Raw genomic sequence first — 15,995 nt, forward strand, 5'->3', positions numbered from 1 at the left:
ACACATTTAAAACAAAATTTTTTTATGTTTTATTTATTTTTGAGAGAGAGAGAGAGAGAGAGAGAGAGAGAGACACAATGTGAGTAGGGGAGGGTCAGAGATAGATGGAGACACAGAATCTGAAGACAGGCTCCAGGTTCTGAGCTAACTGTCAGCACAGAGCCTGACATGGGGCTCCAACCCATGAACCGCGAGATCATGACGTGAGCTGAAGCTGGATGCTCTACCAACTGAGCCACTCAGGCGCCCCTAGAGAGTTAGTTGTTAAACATTTACCAACACACCACTGATTACACGTGTTCACTGTTGCTAGAAAAGCTAAGAAGAATACATGAGGATGTCCCTAGGAAAGCCCCAGGGATAAACTGAAAAGCTGTTAGCTCTTGGAAAATTTCTTCTTTCTGTTATTATTGTTATTACTAAGTGACGTCTGTTATCTCTTGGGAACATTCTTTGTTATTATGTATTGTTTAAACAGTAAGACATTCTCAAAAGCCAAAATGGTAGAGAAAATTGACCCATAAACTCCAGCCTGAGCACATCAAACCTTCTTATTTTTCATTCTCTCTTTGAACTTGAGGATTGATCTTTGGGTTTGGGGACTTTTCTGAGCCCAACATCTGGGCAGATGAATGGGTTCTTCTGATGCAGGGTGGGAAAGTTCTATGTGAAAAGACAGCATCTCTCTTTAGTATCTAGTTTATACCCAAGGTAACATAGAAATTAACTCCTTTGGTGGAGCCCCTGAGAGCCGCCACCTGCCATCTCTTAACACTAGGAACCTGAGGTCATGATGTCTGCAACTTACTTTCAAAGGGTTCAGAGAAATGTGTGTCTGTGTGTATGCCTACATATAGAAATAAAGCAAATGTAGCAAAATGTTAACTACTGAATCTAGCTGGTATTTATATGGTTGATCATGATACTACTCTTTTGGCTTTTCTATATATTTGAAAATATTCATAATATAAACTACATAAATAAAAACGGAGTCAGTGAGGGGCACCTGGGTGGCTCAGTTGGTTAAGCATCTGACTTCAGCTCAGGTCATGATCTCATGGTTCCTGAGCACGAGCCCTGCTTCAGATGAGTCCCACGTCTCTCTCTCTCTCTCTCTGCCCTTCATTTTATTCTCTTTCTCTGCCGCTCGCTCACTTGCACTCTCTCTCAAAACAAAAAACAAAGGAATGGTCTAATATTATTTGGGATAGGGAGAGAGGGCAGATACCATACTATGTATTTGTTCCTTTACACATTTATTATGAAAAATGTCAAACATACGCATAGGTAGAACAACTAGTGTAATGAACTCCATGTAACCGTCACCCAGCTTCAACATTATTAGCATATGGTCAACCTTGTTTTGTTGATCTTCCTCACTCACTAGATTATTTTAAAGGAAATTCCAGGTTGCTTGTCATTTCTTTTGCAAATACTTCAGCGTGTACCTCTGAAAAACTTTTCACCATTATCTCAAAAGAAATTAACAATAATTTCTAAATATCACCATATATGGAATCTGGGTATATTTTGAAGGTAGAACCAATGGGGTTTTCTCATAAAATTACATGTGGAGTGTGAGAAAAGGAGACGAATTAAGGACGTGTCCAAAGTGTTTGGCTTGTGTAATTGGTAAGACAGTTTGCTGTGACCTGAGATGGGGAAGACTATGGATAGAACTGATTGGTATGGGTCAGGGGGCAGTACGGTGGCTACCATTCTTTCTGTAACATCTGGTTTAGCAGCAAGAACACAGGATTTGGGTATCAACAAATCAAGATGGCTAGGGGCACCTGGGTAACTCAATTGGTTAAGTGTCTCTTAATTTTGGCTCAGGTCATGATTTCACATTTTGTGAGATCGAGCCCCGTGTCAGGCTCTGCACTGATATTGAGGAGCATGCTTGGGATTCTCTCTCCCCCTCCTCTCTCTCTCTCTCTCTCTCTCTCTCAAATAAATAAATGAACTTAAAAAATCAAAATGGCTCTTGATATAAATTACTACATAAATCTTAGCTGTCTGTATTCTTCTTGTTCTCAAAACTGCTGTGCTGCTCTTTGACTGGAGCATGAGGCCCAGCCCACTGAAGGCACAAGGAAGTAAACCAAACCTAATAAAGTTCCACCAGCTTCAGTTTCATCTATATACCATTTGTCTGCCTCCCTCCTGAGATGATCTCTAAGGTTCCCTTCATTAAGAAGATTTTATTAATCAAATTGGAAGCCTTCAAAAATCCTAAAAAGACACAAGCCATTTTATTTGGAAACCTATAGCTCATTCTGAGGCTACAGACTGCTTTGGCTAAGTACATTCATATGACCTGGTTGTTAGGATGAAAATCTTTCCCACATTAGGGCTAGTTGCTAAAAAAAAAAAAAAAAAAGTCATGTGCTAGCTTAACAAATAAAAAAAACAAAACCCATTTAAAATGTTGTTCACTTCTGTACAGTGAAGGAAACAAATGGCAAAACTAAAAGGCAACCTATGGAATGGAAGATATTTGCAAGTGACACATCATTCCAGCTGGCCAACAGACACCTGAAAAGATGCTCATCCTCGCTTACCGTCAGGGAAATGCAAATCAAAAACTGCAATGAGCTATCACCTCCCATCTGTCAGAATGGCTAAAATCAACAACACAAGAAACAGCAGGTGTTAGTGAGGACGTGGAGAAAAAGGAACACTCGTGCACTGTGGATGGGAATGCAAACTGGTGCAGCCACTGTGGAAAACAGTATGGAGGTTCTTCAATGAGTTAAAAATAGAACTGCCCATGGGGTGCCTGGGTGGCTCAGTCGGTTAAGCATCCAACTTCAGCACAGGTCATGATCTCACTGTTTGTTGCTTTGAGCCAGGCATCAGGCTCTGTGCTGACAGCTTGGAGCCTGGAGCCCACTTTGGATTCTGTGTCTCCCTCTCTCTCTGCTCCTCCCCTGCTCACGCTGTCTCTCTCTCTCTCTCCTTCAAAACTAAATAAACATTCAAGAAAAATAAAAGCAAAAATAGAACTGTCCTACAATCCAGCAATTTTGCTACTAAGTATTTACCCAAAGGTTACAAAACAACTGATTCAAAAGGATACATGCATTTTGATGTTTATAGCAGGATTATTTACAATGGCCAAGATATGGAAACAGCCCAAGGGTCCATCCATTGATGAATGGGTAAAGATGTGGCATATATATACAATGGAATATCAATTGGCCATAAAAAAGCGTGAAATCTTGTCATTTGCAATGACTCGGATGGAGCTAGAACGTATAATGCTAAGCAAAATAAGAGAAAGACAAGTATCATGATTTCACTCATATGGGATGCCTGGGTGGCTCAGTTGGTTAAGCATCCGACTTTGGCTCGGGTCATGATCTCACAGTTTGTGGGTTCGAGCCCCACATCGGGCTCTGTGCCGACAGCTCAGAGCCTGGAGCCAGCTTCAGATTCTGTGTCTCCCTCTCTCTCTCTGCTCCTCCCCTGATCACACTGTCTCTGTCTCTCAAAAATAAATAAATGTTAAAAAAAAAAAAAACGAACAAAGGGAAAAAATGAGAGGCAAACCAAGGAACAGCCTCTTAACTATAGAGAACAAATTGAGGGTTACCAGAGGGGAGGTTGGTGGGGGGCTGGGTTACATAGGTGATGGGGATTAAGGACTGCACTTGTCATGAGCACCATGTGCTGTATGACATGTTGAATCACTACATTGTACACCTGAAATTAACTCTGTATGTTAACTGGAATTAAAAGCTTAAAAAAAGTAAGCTTATGTGGAGGAGCATTAGAAAATAGTGTTTAAAAAATTCTGGTGGTGAGAGAAGACTGCAGCCAAATACACTAATTGCCCAGTTGCGCAAGATGGCTGCCCAATTAGCATGTAGGAGAACACTGCACGTGTGGAAAGAACCAACTGGGAGGCCTCTCATTCCTCACATTTGCCTTGGTTCTTTAGCTATAATCCAAATAATTTCCATCATTTGCTGAGTGGAGGCTTACAACAAACCTACAAAGAACAGCCATGGGTTCAGCAAGCAGGGTGGCAGCAAGAAAATCCACCAGTCTTCAGGGACTCCTGCCCTCTGGCCTTTCACTGTCTCACTTGCCTGTTTCTCAAGGGGCACCTTAAGATTACCTCTGGCCTGAGGCGCCTGGGTGGCTCAGTTAAGGGTCCGACTTTGGTTCAGGTCATGTTCTCACGGTTCGTGGGGTTGAAGCCCCACATTGGGCTCTGGGCTGTCCTCACGGAGCCTGCTTCAGATCCTCCACCCCCTCTCCACCCCTACCCTACTTGTGCACAAAGGCTCCACACTCGTTCTCTCCTTCTCATTTAAAAAAAAAATTACTTCTGGTCCTGCCTGGCTCACCTGGATGATGGGATTTGCTTGGAACCCGTTATTGCAGAAATTCCATCTGTGTAAGCAGAGGTCTTGAGGCCCCATGTTGGACTGCTCTGAATTCTCAGCCAGTGGCTTTGGTGCCTGCAATATAAGGCAGAGAAGCCCTGTGGGGCCAAATCCACAGACTCCTGGGGCAATCCCTCCTTTAGCTTATTCAGACCTCAGAGTTCTACAGGATCAAATTTTCTTGGCTCTGGACTCCAAGCCTAGGACCCAGCCTGGGGTGGAGACACTGCAAACAAGCCATTCATCAATCCTCAGTGGGCCTCCTTCGCTGTCGGACCACAGACCTGGGCCCAGCTAAACAGGCAGTGATCTTACACGGGGTCATCATGCCTCAGATAGAGGTCCAAAATGTTTTTCCCCCCAAAACGGTCAGTGGGATGATTTGCTGAGCATGAATATTCTTCCACAAGAGATTAAGTGATAAATACAGCAGTTATCTATAGGGTAGTTGGTGGGTTTTGACACAAGGCAATTTTGCTCCCTAAGAGGGATCTGTCTACATCTGGAGTCATTTTATAATCTCAACTGGGCAGAAGGGGAAGGCAGGCTCTAACATGCAGTGGTCAGCCGCCAGGGATGCTGTTCAACACCCCATGACACACAGGACAGCCACCCACCAAGCTACCTGGAACAGTATTAAGGTTGAGAAGCCCTGCAATAGGAGGTAGGGGATTTTTAAGACATACCTTATAGGGGAACAAAAGAGCTGGCTCCTTGAAGCAAGGGTTAACTTTTTTTAGGTTTATTTTTGAGAGGATGGGATGATGGTGGTGGTGGTAGGGAGGGACAGAGGATCCAACATGAGCTTTGAGCGGATGGCAGCAAGCCAACATGGGGCTCAAACTTCTAAGCTGTGCGATCATGACCTGTGCTCAAGTCGGTTTCTTAATCGACTGAGCCACCCAGGTGCTCCACAGGGTTTTTTTTTTTAAGCGAAGAGTCCGTAGGACAGATGAGTTCTTGACCAATACTCTGGGAGTTCCCCGGTTCTCTCCACTCCTGGGTTAGCTGCTACTCCTTTGTCAAGTCTGGTGTGTTCACACTCCCACCACCCTAGCCCAGCCTAAAAAAGACACAGGATGATCTACATCACAGAATGCCCTAAGGCTGAGTCAATCTACTTTTTATAAGTAAAATAGGGAAGCTGTAAATTAAAACGAAACTCCAAAAGCAAACCACCACAATCACCAAAAGAGACAATTTATTGTGTTGTATTAATCTTTAATTATGTATAAAGACTTCCAATCATGTCACCTGGGGACCTTTTTACCCACTGCTCTGTTTGGCAGCCAATCTCTTGTCTCTCTCTTCAGCAATGGTGAGGCGGATGCCCTTTCCACGGGGAAGAGAAATCCATGGTTTGTTGCCCTGGAGGAGAAAACAAGGAGAATCAGAACCTACCACACACTAACTCCATCAGCAGCTTGGCATACACTTCCTCTGTCATCTCATTTCAAGAAACAGGAGTCGGAGAACATTTATTAACAGCCAGGCAGCCTTAAGACACTTAGATGCTGGTTTATCTAGATAAACATTTAGATGCCGCTGCTTGGGCTGCAGAGGCCACTTTATTAAACTTGCTGCCCATCGTAAATTAAGGACTTAGAAGCACTGAAGGAGTGACCAAAGCTGGCCACTTGTTTCCCCCCAAAAAAGTCCATAGGCACAAACTGAAGAACTGATGTATAAGACACACTCATGGGGCACCTGGGTGGCTCAGTCAGTTAAGCATCTGACTTCAGCTCAGGTCATGATCTCACGGTTAGTGGGTTCGAGCCCCACGTTGGGCTCTGTGCTGACAGCTCAGAGCCTGGAGCTTGCTTCAGATTTTGTGTCTCCCTCTCTCTCAAAAATAAATAAAAACATTAGTCTCCCTCTCTCTCAAAAATAAATAAAAAATTAAGAAAAAAGGACATACTCATTCCATTACTGGCCATTTTTCACCAACCAAGGTGATCAGGTCCCCTGCTGATTTTGACACTGAATAAGCACAGGCTTGCCCCAGCCCTGTTTGGTGTTGAGTCCTATCCCTGAAGAGGCTCTACACCAGATCAGTAGAGCCAGCCAGGACCCAGCACTACAATCCCAGCAGTACCTGCCTTTACCAATTTCCCTGGACTAGAGAAGGGAGAACCCAACTTACTTTGCCAATAACAAAAATGTTGGAGAGCCGGGTGGCAAAGCTATTGCCATTGGCATCTTTCACGTGAACTACATCAAAAGAACCAGGGTGTCTCTCTCTGTTGGTGATCACACCAATTCTTCCCAGGTTAGCACCTCCGGTCACCATACACAGATTACCTAGGCAGAAGAAACAATCTGGTTAGAGCCAGACACTAAGCAAACTCATAACCCGATATGACAAATGATAAGAGATAGGCCTAAAACAAAATTAGTCATTTTCCCCATCAGTTTACTGTTATGGATAGGTTACCCAAGCAGGGACTGTGAGGGGTCTCCTAAGATTTATCCCACCCCTCCCTCATTTAAGCCCCACCCCAAAGCCACTTTGCCAGGTCCTCACCATGTTTGCTGCTGTTCCTCCAAGGCCCAATGCTCTGCCAGTTACTATCAGACTTTGAGAGCGATGACAGCATTACTAAGGGTTGTATCACTATTAGGATGGCTGCTGTTTGGCCATCTTCCTGCCTAGCCCTCAGACCATTTTCATAGATAGGGGAGCTTTTCTGAGACCTCTACAGCAGATCTGAGAATATGTCTTACAACAGACTTCCTCTCAGCTATCCAGAATATTCTAAACATTTGGGCCTCTGGAAGTAAACATACTATATACCTGGGTGTTAGGAGGAGATATTCTCCAGGTAAGGTGTTTTTTTTTTTTTTTCCTTTTTACACATTCCCCACACATTTCTTAAACCTTTAAGAGATGCCCCCTTCCCAATCCCTAACTACATCAGAAGACATTTCTCTTTGGTTGCCTATCAGAATCACCCAAGAGGGCTTAAAACAAAACCCTGTACCCAGGCCTGGTGCAAGTCATAATGCTTAAGCTCCCGTTAGAGGAAGAGCGTGAAAAGCAAAGAACAGCACTTATACCTGGGTTTAAAGAGAATGCCCAGATAGCAGAGGCTGCTTACCAGTATCAAACTTGATGAAATCAGTAATCTTTCCAGTCTCCAAATCAATCTGAATGGTATCATTCACCTTGATGAGAGGATCAGGATAGCGTATGGTGCGAGCATCATGGGTCACCAGATGAGGGATACCTTTTGTTCCCACAAAGATCTTTCTCACTTTGCACAACTTATACTGGGAACACACAGGAATTAGCCATTTTGTTTAGTTCACACACACCACGATCCATATGAAACAGTTACTACTTCACCACTGCTCCAGAATGTATGAAACAGGAACTTCAAAATTTGGTTCACCTACACCACTTATGAAACAGTAACTTTGTAGCTCACATGCACCACTGCCTTGCTGCTGGAAGTATGAAACAGCAACTTCAAAGTTTAGTTCACACACACCAGGTATGAAACAGTAACTTCACAAAGTCACTAGGTTAAAAATGCAATTAGCAGATAAAGACAATAGCCCTACATAGGAATGGCCCTTTGCCAAACTGCAGAATGAGGACCCTGACTTGACCTCCTACTTTCCACAAATTTCTCTGACACTGTCCCTCTCTAGGGCAGTCTTCCCAGTATGTTTTCCTGTACCACTCCATTAGCCCCAGGTTCAAGTCCAAGGCATTGAAGGCCCCACAGCTTGCCAACTCCCACAACAGAGTAAATCCCTAGTGTGTGGGCTGATCACCCTCCATTCCCCTGGCTGTTTAAGCCTCACAGGCCCCCTACATTCTTCAAACTCACCCTCATCCGCTCCCTAACAATTGCCTCCTTCCAAAACACAACTGAATTTTGTTCTCACAAACTGCAATTTTATTACCATTTCACCTATTCAACAAATAAGTCACACAAAGCGTTTCAATGTTGGATTTTCACTCCAGGACCTCCTCAAAGTAAATCAAATCACCTTGATGACATTGGACATGCCCTCCAGCCTGGTAACAAAGCAGCTAAGCAAAGTAAGAGCTGAATCACGCAATTGAATTAATCTTCATTTATAGCCAATACTTCAAGGAGCCTTAAACTTTTGCATAAAACCACCACAACAAATTGGATTAAATAATCAATGTCCGCAATCTTTTTTTTTAAACCATTTCAAACAAATGCCCCAAGGATTATGTGTCCTCCATTAACACCTTTCCTCTCCCCAGAGTAAAGCTAGACTCAAGAATGGAGACATGATAGAAAGCCAATCAAGGTGGACTAGTATTGGCTTTATGGTCCGTTATACTTAAAGGACCCATACTCCAGGCACTAATAAATGTTCCTAGAAATCACTTTCCTTGCCTCCAAAGCCAAAGTTAAACTGGAATTTATTTCTGCCACTAAAAGGACAATGTGTTAAAGATGTTAACTTCAAACAGGGAGCCACAGGTATCCAGCAATGAACTGTGATACAGCTATCAGTAAGACTTTTACTGGCAATTTCCAGGTATATGACCATAAGCAATCAATCTGCCTACCTCACTGCAATGGACCAGACCACATACTTAATTCAGGTTTTAACTTAGTTAATTTTAGCTGAAGACCCGGCCTGCTTACAACACTCACCTTGGCCTCCTCAGGCGTAATGCGATGAACAGCAAAGCGACCCTTGGTGTCATAGATCAGGCGGAAATTCTCCCCAGTCTTGTCAATGCTGATGACATCTGATATCCAAATAGTTTAACTAAGGTTACTATATGGCCCCACTACCCCATGCTGAGTAACAACCACACCACTCTAAGAAAAAAATTTCCCATACCCTTCCTATTTCCAATACAAATAAGAACTCCTAGGTTAATGATGATGGCTAGCTAATCTTTTACAACTCTGTCTTTAGGACATATAAAACTTAAAGGTGAATTAAACTTTGGTTTTGAGAAAGGAGTCCTGATTCTTTGCAGCCCTATGTTAGTATAAACTGAAGGGGGAAGGTAGGCTTTATTTCTGTGACTGATAAAAGCCCACCGATATTCGATACCACTGCCATTTTGTAGAGGAAGATAAAGCAAAAGGAGCCACCACCAAGTGCCCACCACCTATCACTTACCCATAAAACCAGCAGGGTAGGTTATATCAGTTCGGACCTTGCCATCAATCTTAATAAAACGCTGCATACAGATCTTCTTTACTTCATCTCCTGTTAGGGCATACTTAAGTCTGTTTCTTAGGAAAATGATGAGAGGGAGACATTCTCTCAACTTATGGGGACCAGTAGATGGACGAGGGGCCTGTGAAATGATCAAAGCAAAATGACCTTAATACTACTGCTGGGATTCACTCAAACCCACTTCCTATGTCTTTGCGATCCATCAACTAGAGACCAGACTGTCTCCATCACCCTCCAAGTGTGGGTAAACAAGAGGTGTGCAAAACTTGTAGAACTTAAAGCTTTATTGCATGTTTCCCCTTCAGAGGACCAGGCCTCTTAAGAACATTTGAATTCTCGGTCCATGTGAGTGTACTATGTAGTATGTGGAACAGATGAGGCAGTTATTAAGGAGTCAGGCCGGGTTACAAGACAGCAAGATAACACAAGGTCTTCAAAAACGGGGAGACGAGAATACTCCTCCCATAGCCCTGTCCCCAAATAACTTCTGGACATAGTAATCAGAAATGCCTGGTACATAAAGGAGTACAAAATAGGTCCTCTGAACATGTCAATTATAGCTCTGTAACACTGGCCAAAAAGAAGAAGGGTCCCTTAAGATACTTACAAACACACCAGTCAGCTTATCCAGCATCCAATGCTTTGGAGCTGCTACCCGCTTCAGATGCTTCTTGGGACCACGAGCCTGAAGGAGAATTTCAGGGTTTTAGATTTCAATGCTGTTAAAATGGTTACAGGTTGTGGGCGTGTGTTTTTAAGAACAGCTATTAACTTCTTGAAAGAATGGAGTCTTAAGTTTCCCCTTCAGCAAAATGTGGGCAGTGTTAAGCATAGGGCCATGACATACAACAGAGAAGCAAATGCATAGTTATCTATCAAATACTATAGGCTCCATGAACTGCACCCACCCCTTTCACTGAATAGAGGACACGAATTACTATCTTTGAGAACTGTTCCATGTATTTCCATGTTACCACTTAAAAGTATCTGCTTCTTTAAGTTACCATTTAAAAGTAAAAGAAGAGGCTGTCTTCTAAGAAAGCTTTCTGGCGAAATGGCGAGAGGTTGGACGCTGGCACAGAGCCAGCCAGGAAGAGAAATGGACAAGAGCCCAATCTGTCCAAGCTTCTGCTTGTTAAATCAAATAGAAAAGTTTTCCCAACATAATCACCTGGTGTTAAGTGTCTGATGCGAGATTAACCTGCCCTCTGCAAAACCACGTGCCAACAGCTGCTCCCTCATACTCTAAACCCAAAAGCTGAGAGCTGCTTTCACTTTAGATTGCGGAAGTTGGTCAGCGCTGTGTAGATGCTTACCCGGCCACACTATCTCAAGTCAAGCCGTGCCAAAAACACAAGGACGAAGAAAACGCTCTCCGCCCGGCGCCCACCCGCACGGTCCCAGGCCCATCATCTGCCCGCCTGAGAAAGCCGTTCTTCCCGAGGCAGTAGGATCCGTGATCGGGCGTTGGCCGGGGCAGTCTCGGAGCAAGGCCTTCTCGCCAGCGGCACCAATTCCCCCCCGCGCCCCCCCGCGCTTCCTCGGGGCCAACGTTCGCCCTCGTCCTCGAGCTCGCCTGGGCCAACCGGCACGCTGCAGTCCCTTCCCCTTCACCCGGCCACCTTCTGCGGGAAGCCCAGAGCCCTGGGTAGTCCCGGCCCTGAGAGGATGGAAGCTGATGGACCCCAAGAGCTCGGGAGGAAGGCGCCTTACCATGGCTGCGCTAGACACGAAAAGAGGACCGCCTCTTTCCGGTAAGCGAGAAAAGCGTGTCCGAGGTGGAGCCTCAAAACGCTCCGCCCAGTTCCGTCAGTTCCAGGCCCACCGGGAATCTATCTTGCCACCTGCTGGTGGGAGGTCATAGGGCCGAAGCTCAAAGCTCGGCAGTTTTCTCCCTCTTTTCCTGCCCCCACCCCAACCAGTATTTGCTGAGCGCCTCTTCTGTCGCGGGATTCCGTGATAGGTGCTGGAAACACAAGATGCGCTCAACGTGTTCCCAGCCTTCGAAGACGAGGCAAAGTGAGGCTACTTGAAGTCCCATATACACACGATTGTATAATCAGCAGAATATATTTTAATAGAGATTTAATATTCTTTTTTTTAAATGTTTATTTTTGAGAGAGAGCAGGAGAGGAGCGGGGGGGGGGGCGCGCAGAGGATCCACAGCCAGCTCTGAGCTGACAGCAGCGAGCCCATGCAGGGCTGTGGGCTGTCTCTAAGTTAACTTAGTAACAGCCCCATGTAGGGCTGTTACATGGAGTTGTTACTAAGTTAACTTAGTAATAGCAAGAGCCGCATGCAGGGCAGGTCCCTCCGCCTGTTACCTGCCGCCTACTGTGCCTGGACACCCATTGATCCCTTCCCCCATCCTAAACCTCAAAGCTTAAGCCACTCCAAACAATTTACTGCTCTCAGAAACCTCCCTCTTCCAAGCCTCCCGCCTGTGGACCTGATGATTCCTCAGCTTGGAGTTGCCATGAACAGCCCAGTCCCCTTCTTGGACATCTAATCCCACTCCTCAGCCTTGGAGATAAATACAGCTCTAGTCCCTCTGGCTGCGTGAGCCCCAGGCCCCCTCGGGCAGGGTCAATCCCACATTCTTCTGCCCCAGAGACCTTTGTTTAGACTCAATGACAGCACTTAGCACATTGGGTTGTAATGACTAGTGTCCTGTTCTGTCCTCCACTAGATTGTGAGTTTCTCCATAATCTCCATAACAGAGACTGCCCTAGTCTATCTGGGCAGGCCCTTTGCTACCTGACAGAGAGCTTGGCACTGCGTCCAGGACTTGGTAAACACTTGTTGAATGAATAAATTGAGTCAACATAACACTCATTGTGGCGAGTCTTTTTTTAAAGTGTATTTATTTATTTTGAGAGACAGAGAACGCTTGAGCAGTGGAGGGGCAGAGAGAGTGGGAGAGAGAATCCCAGGCTGGCTCTGCACCATCAGCACGGAGCCCGACTTGGGCCTCGAACTCATGAACTCTGAGATCATGACCTGAGCTGAAGCTGAGAGTCATATGCTTAACTGACTGAGCCACCCAGGCACCCCCTGCCAAGTCTTACTATGCTATCCCTGAGAATCTCCAGCCGGTGCCTGGACTTACGTCAAGCTCATTGGTTGGGTGGTCCCATTTTATGTCTCTGTCACTACACTACACTCTACCCCTCAGCGGTCTGCAGAGGTGCAAGTGAGAAAAAAGTTGTTATCTCTTCTCAACCAGACGGTGTGAACTAGGAAGGCAGGAACTCCTCCTTGTCTAAAACTAGGCCCACAGTAAAGTTTGCTATGAAGGATTATTGGAAAGAAGGGACAGTTGATTGGAGGTAGGGATTAGAGAGAGGGAAGGTGATGAGACAGTAAATGGAAGGTTTTTGGTCTAAGGACACTGGGGAGATAGGGTGCAGCTAACAGAAATGATGAGAGTTGATTTGGGAGTGAGGAATAACCATGGGAATTCCAGCCAGAGAGGATAGGAAACATGGGGAGGGGCGTGGGGGGGGGGACCTAGATCTGCAGATCTTACTTAATCAAGATCCCACAGCCAGTTAGGGGTGGAGATGGAAGTGGAGAATTGGTCTCTTGCCTCCCAGGTCAGTGGGTTTGTTTGCTTTTGTACCACAGCTTGTCAAACAACTTGAGGGAACCAAGGTGCCTTTCTCAGTATATGGGGTTTTTTTCCTCCATCAATTTGTATTTGTGCACAAAGGCATTCTAACAACAATGAAGAGAATCTGGAAAGAGCTTAAGAAAATCACAAATAGCACCTCCCCAACACCCTAAACACAACATCAGTATTCATTTGTTCCCTTTCCTGCTCTCATTCTGATCGGTTTGTGTGCATGCATACTTTTACATAATATTACTCCTAGCATACAGACCACTTTGCATTTTGCTTTTATTATAAAATAAACACCTTCTGAGTTGCTACATAATCTGCATAATTAGTATTTTAACAGCTGCATCATATTCCAATAAATGGATGTCCCTTCATTAATAAAAGTTCTCTATGATTGAACATTGTTTCTTGCACTTTTTCTTTATTGTGGATGCCGCAATATAGTGAACTGTTTCCTTTAGAAGTTTTTCCTTCCATCGAATGATATCCTTAGAATAAATCCATTTCTTCACCCAATATTTATTGACAGCCTACTCCTTCAAGGCCAGTATTACCAACCCGGGATTCAGGGATGATTAAGATCTAGTTCCGGCTCTCAAGGAATTCACATTACAACTAGAGAGGCAAGCTTGGGAGGAGGGGACAGAAAACCTGGTGAAGCTCATCAGAGAAAAGATGGTAGCAAGGCAGTCTAGAACACAGAGGGCTGCTAAATCTGAAGAATCTTGGACTTTAGCCTGTAGGTATACAATGAGGGGGAGTGTGGAAAGATTTGAAGGACAGAATCAGCTTGGTATTTCAGAAAGATAACTCCGACTGCTTTCTATAGAATGGCTTGAAGGAAGTATGAGTGGCTTGGAGGAGATGGGTCAGGGCTATTTCAAGGATACAAGCAAGAAACAGAAGAGTGAGACCCACGTCCGTGACTCGAGGTGGGGAGAAAGAGGGGGTAGATTCAAAAGACATTGCAGATGGGAGTATTGGCAGAATCTGATGAAAAAGATGAATGTGCAGGCGTGAGGGACAAAGAGGTAATTAAGATGACTTTTAGGTTTCTGGCTTGGTGACTCAGTGGGAAAAAGAGGCATTTTTGGTGTGTGATGCATGGCTGAGGAGGGGGACATCAGACTGAAGATGTCTTATAGACACAGGTCTAAGCTCAGGTGCATGATCTGGGCTGGAGACTCACATTTGGGAGAACCTGTGCGTTTGTCCATGGGAATGGTTGGCAGTAAGTGTTGGAGAGGGAGCAACTGTGCTAAGAGTCTGCACACTGCTGTAGTATATGTGTATTGCCAGCTCGGTAATTACTTATTTTTAACATTTACTGATGTGATTGTTTTAATTTGCACTTAAAAAAATCACTTGTGAGGTTGAACATTTTGCCATATGCTTACTTACTCATTCCATTTCCCCTTGTGTGAAGTATTTGCCCATTTATCTTTGGGGGGGCATGTTTTTCTGACGAATTTGCATGAATGTTTTAAAAAACACGGAAATTCATCTTTTGTCATATTTGGGGCATTTATTTTTACCCATTGGTTATTTTCCTTTTGGTAATATTTTTCTATGTGCAAAGTTTTAAATTTTTATGTAACTAAATCTATTGAAAATTTCTCTTGCAATTTCTTATCAGTTCAAAGCTTAGAAGGTTAACATCAGTTCAAAGATCTGCTAAATACTTGATTCTACTTAATAGCATATATTTAATTATTGACTTGGGGTCGATAAAGATAAATAGAATAAACAAACAGAAAAAGTTATATTTTTCCCCAAATGGCTAACCAATTTTCTCACTACAATATATTGAATGATTTTTCTCTTTGTTGTGTTGTAAGAACAGTTTTAGCATTAAATGAAGTCATATATAGTATGTGGTTCTATTTCTCTAAGTGTGGGTGTGGGAGATGGAGTCTATGGTGAGCACAGAAACACGCATGCCCAGTATCCTGTCCCAGAGTACCAGAGGAAAGAAACACATATGAGCGGTTCATGGTCATAAGTCATTCTATAGATAGAACAGTCCAAACCCCTCACTCCCCATCTTTTTTTTTCCATAATATTTTATTGTCAAATTGTTTTCCATACAACACCCAGTGCTCTTCCCCTCAAGTGCCCTCCACCATCACCACCACCTCTCTTCCCCCCTACTCCCCATCTTAAAGAGTAGGCCTCATGCCTCATATTCCCTGATCGACGAATTGTCAGCAGTCAATGAACCAGCACAGCCTTTGCCTACATTTCTCACATTTCTGGGACATAGTGAGGCAGAGTGAAAGGGCACAATTTGAATCTGTCTCTGTGTGCCCTAGAGCAAGTGGCTTCACTTCTCTGAACCACAAGTTCCTTATCAGAAAATAGGGATAACAATCTTTACTCCTCAGTTTGTTATAAGAATCAGAGATGGTGTATTACGTGCATAGAACACAGTAGTGACTCAATCAGTGAGTTAGAACTCCAATTCTCTTCTGACCACTTCTGGCTACTTCCTTCTTAAATTTATTTTTTAAGCAGCTTTGTTGAGGAATAATTGACATGTGACAAAGGGCACATATCTAAAGTATACAATGACAAATTTTGAACCATGTATATACCCAACGAAACCATCACCGCAACTAGGACAAAGGAACATGCTCATCACCACCGCCCCTCCCCCCCTCTGAAAGTTCCCTCATGTTTTTTTGCAATTCCTCACTCCAGTCCCTCCCCCTACATTCCCAGACAGTTACTGATCTGCTTTCAGTCACTATTAATGTGCCTTTATAGAATTTGAAAGAAGTGGAAATCTTAAA

General features: G+C 44.1%; 1 protein-coding gene across 1 annotated transcript; it reads right to left on the reverse strand.

Annotated features, from left to right (window-relative positions):
- Positions 1-5,581: 5,581 nt before the first annotated feature.
- RPS4X (ribosomal protein S4 X-linked) lies at positions 5,582-11,313 on the reverse strand. Its single transcript, XM_029930484.1, has 7 exons — positions 11,295-11,313; positions 10,189-10,266; positions 9,522-9,702; positions 9,041-9,138; positions 7,496-7,667; positions 6,541-6,698; positions 5,582-5,765 (listed from the first exon to the last, which is right to left on the reverse strand). Exons 1-7 carry the CDS (start codon positions 11,295-11,297, stop codon positions 5,664-5,666), a joined length of 792 nt encoding a protein of 263 aa, XP_029786344.1. The 5' UTR covers positions 11,298-11,313; the 3' UTR covers positions 5,582-5,663.
- Between the last annotated feature and the right edge of the window lie 4,682 nt (positions 11,314-15,995).

This window comes from Suricata suricatta, chromosome X (genome assembly GCF_006229205.1).
Source record: "Suricata suricatta isolate VVHF042 chromosome X, meerkat_22Aug2017_6uvM2_HiC, whole genome shotgun sequence".
Lineage (NCBI taxonomy): Eukaryota > Metazoa > Chordata > Mammalia > Carnivora > Herpestidae > Suricata > Suricata suricatta.

Coding starts and splice junctions, on each gene's coding strand:
- RPS4X (XM_029930484.1), bottom strand. Junction 9,703..10,188: donor ATAAGCTGACTGGTGTGTTT/GTAAGTATCTTA, acceptor ATCATTTCACAG/GCCCCTCGTCCATCTACTGG. Junction 5,766..6,540: donor ACATTTTTGTTATTGGCAAA/GTAAGTTGGGTT, acceptor TTTCTCCTCCAG/GGCAACAAACCATGGATTTC.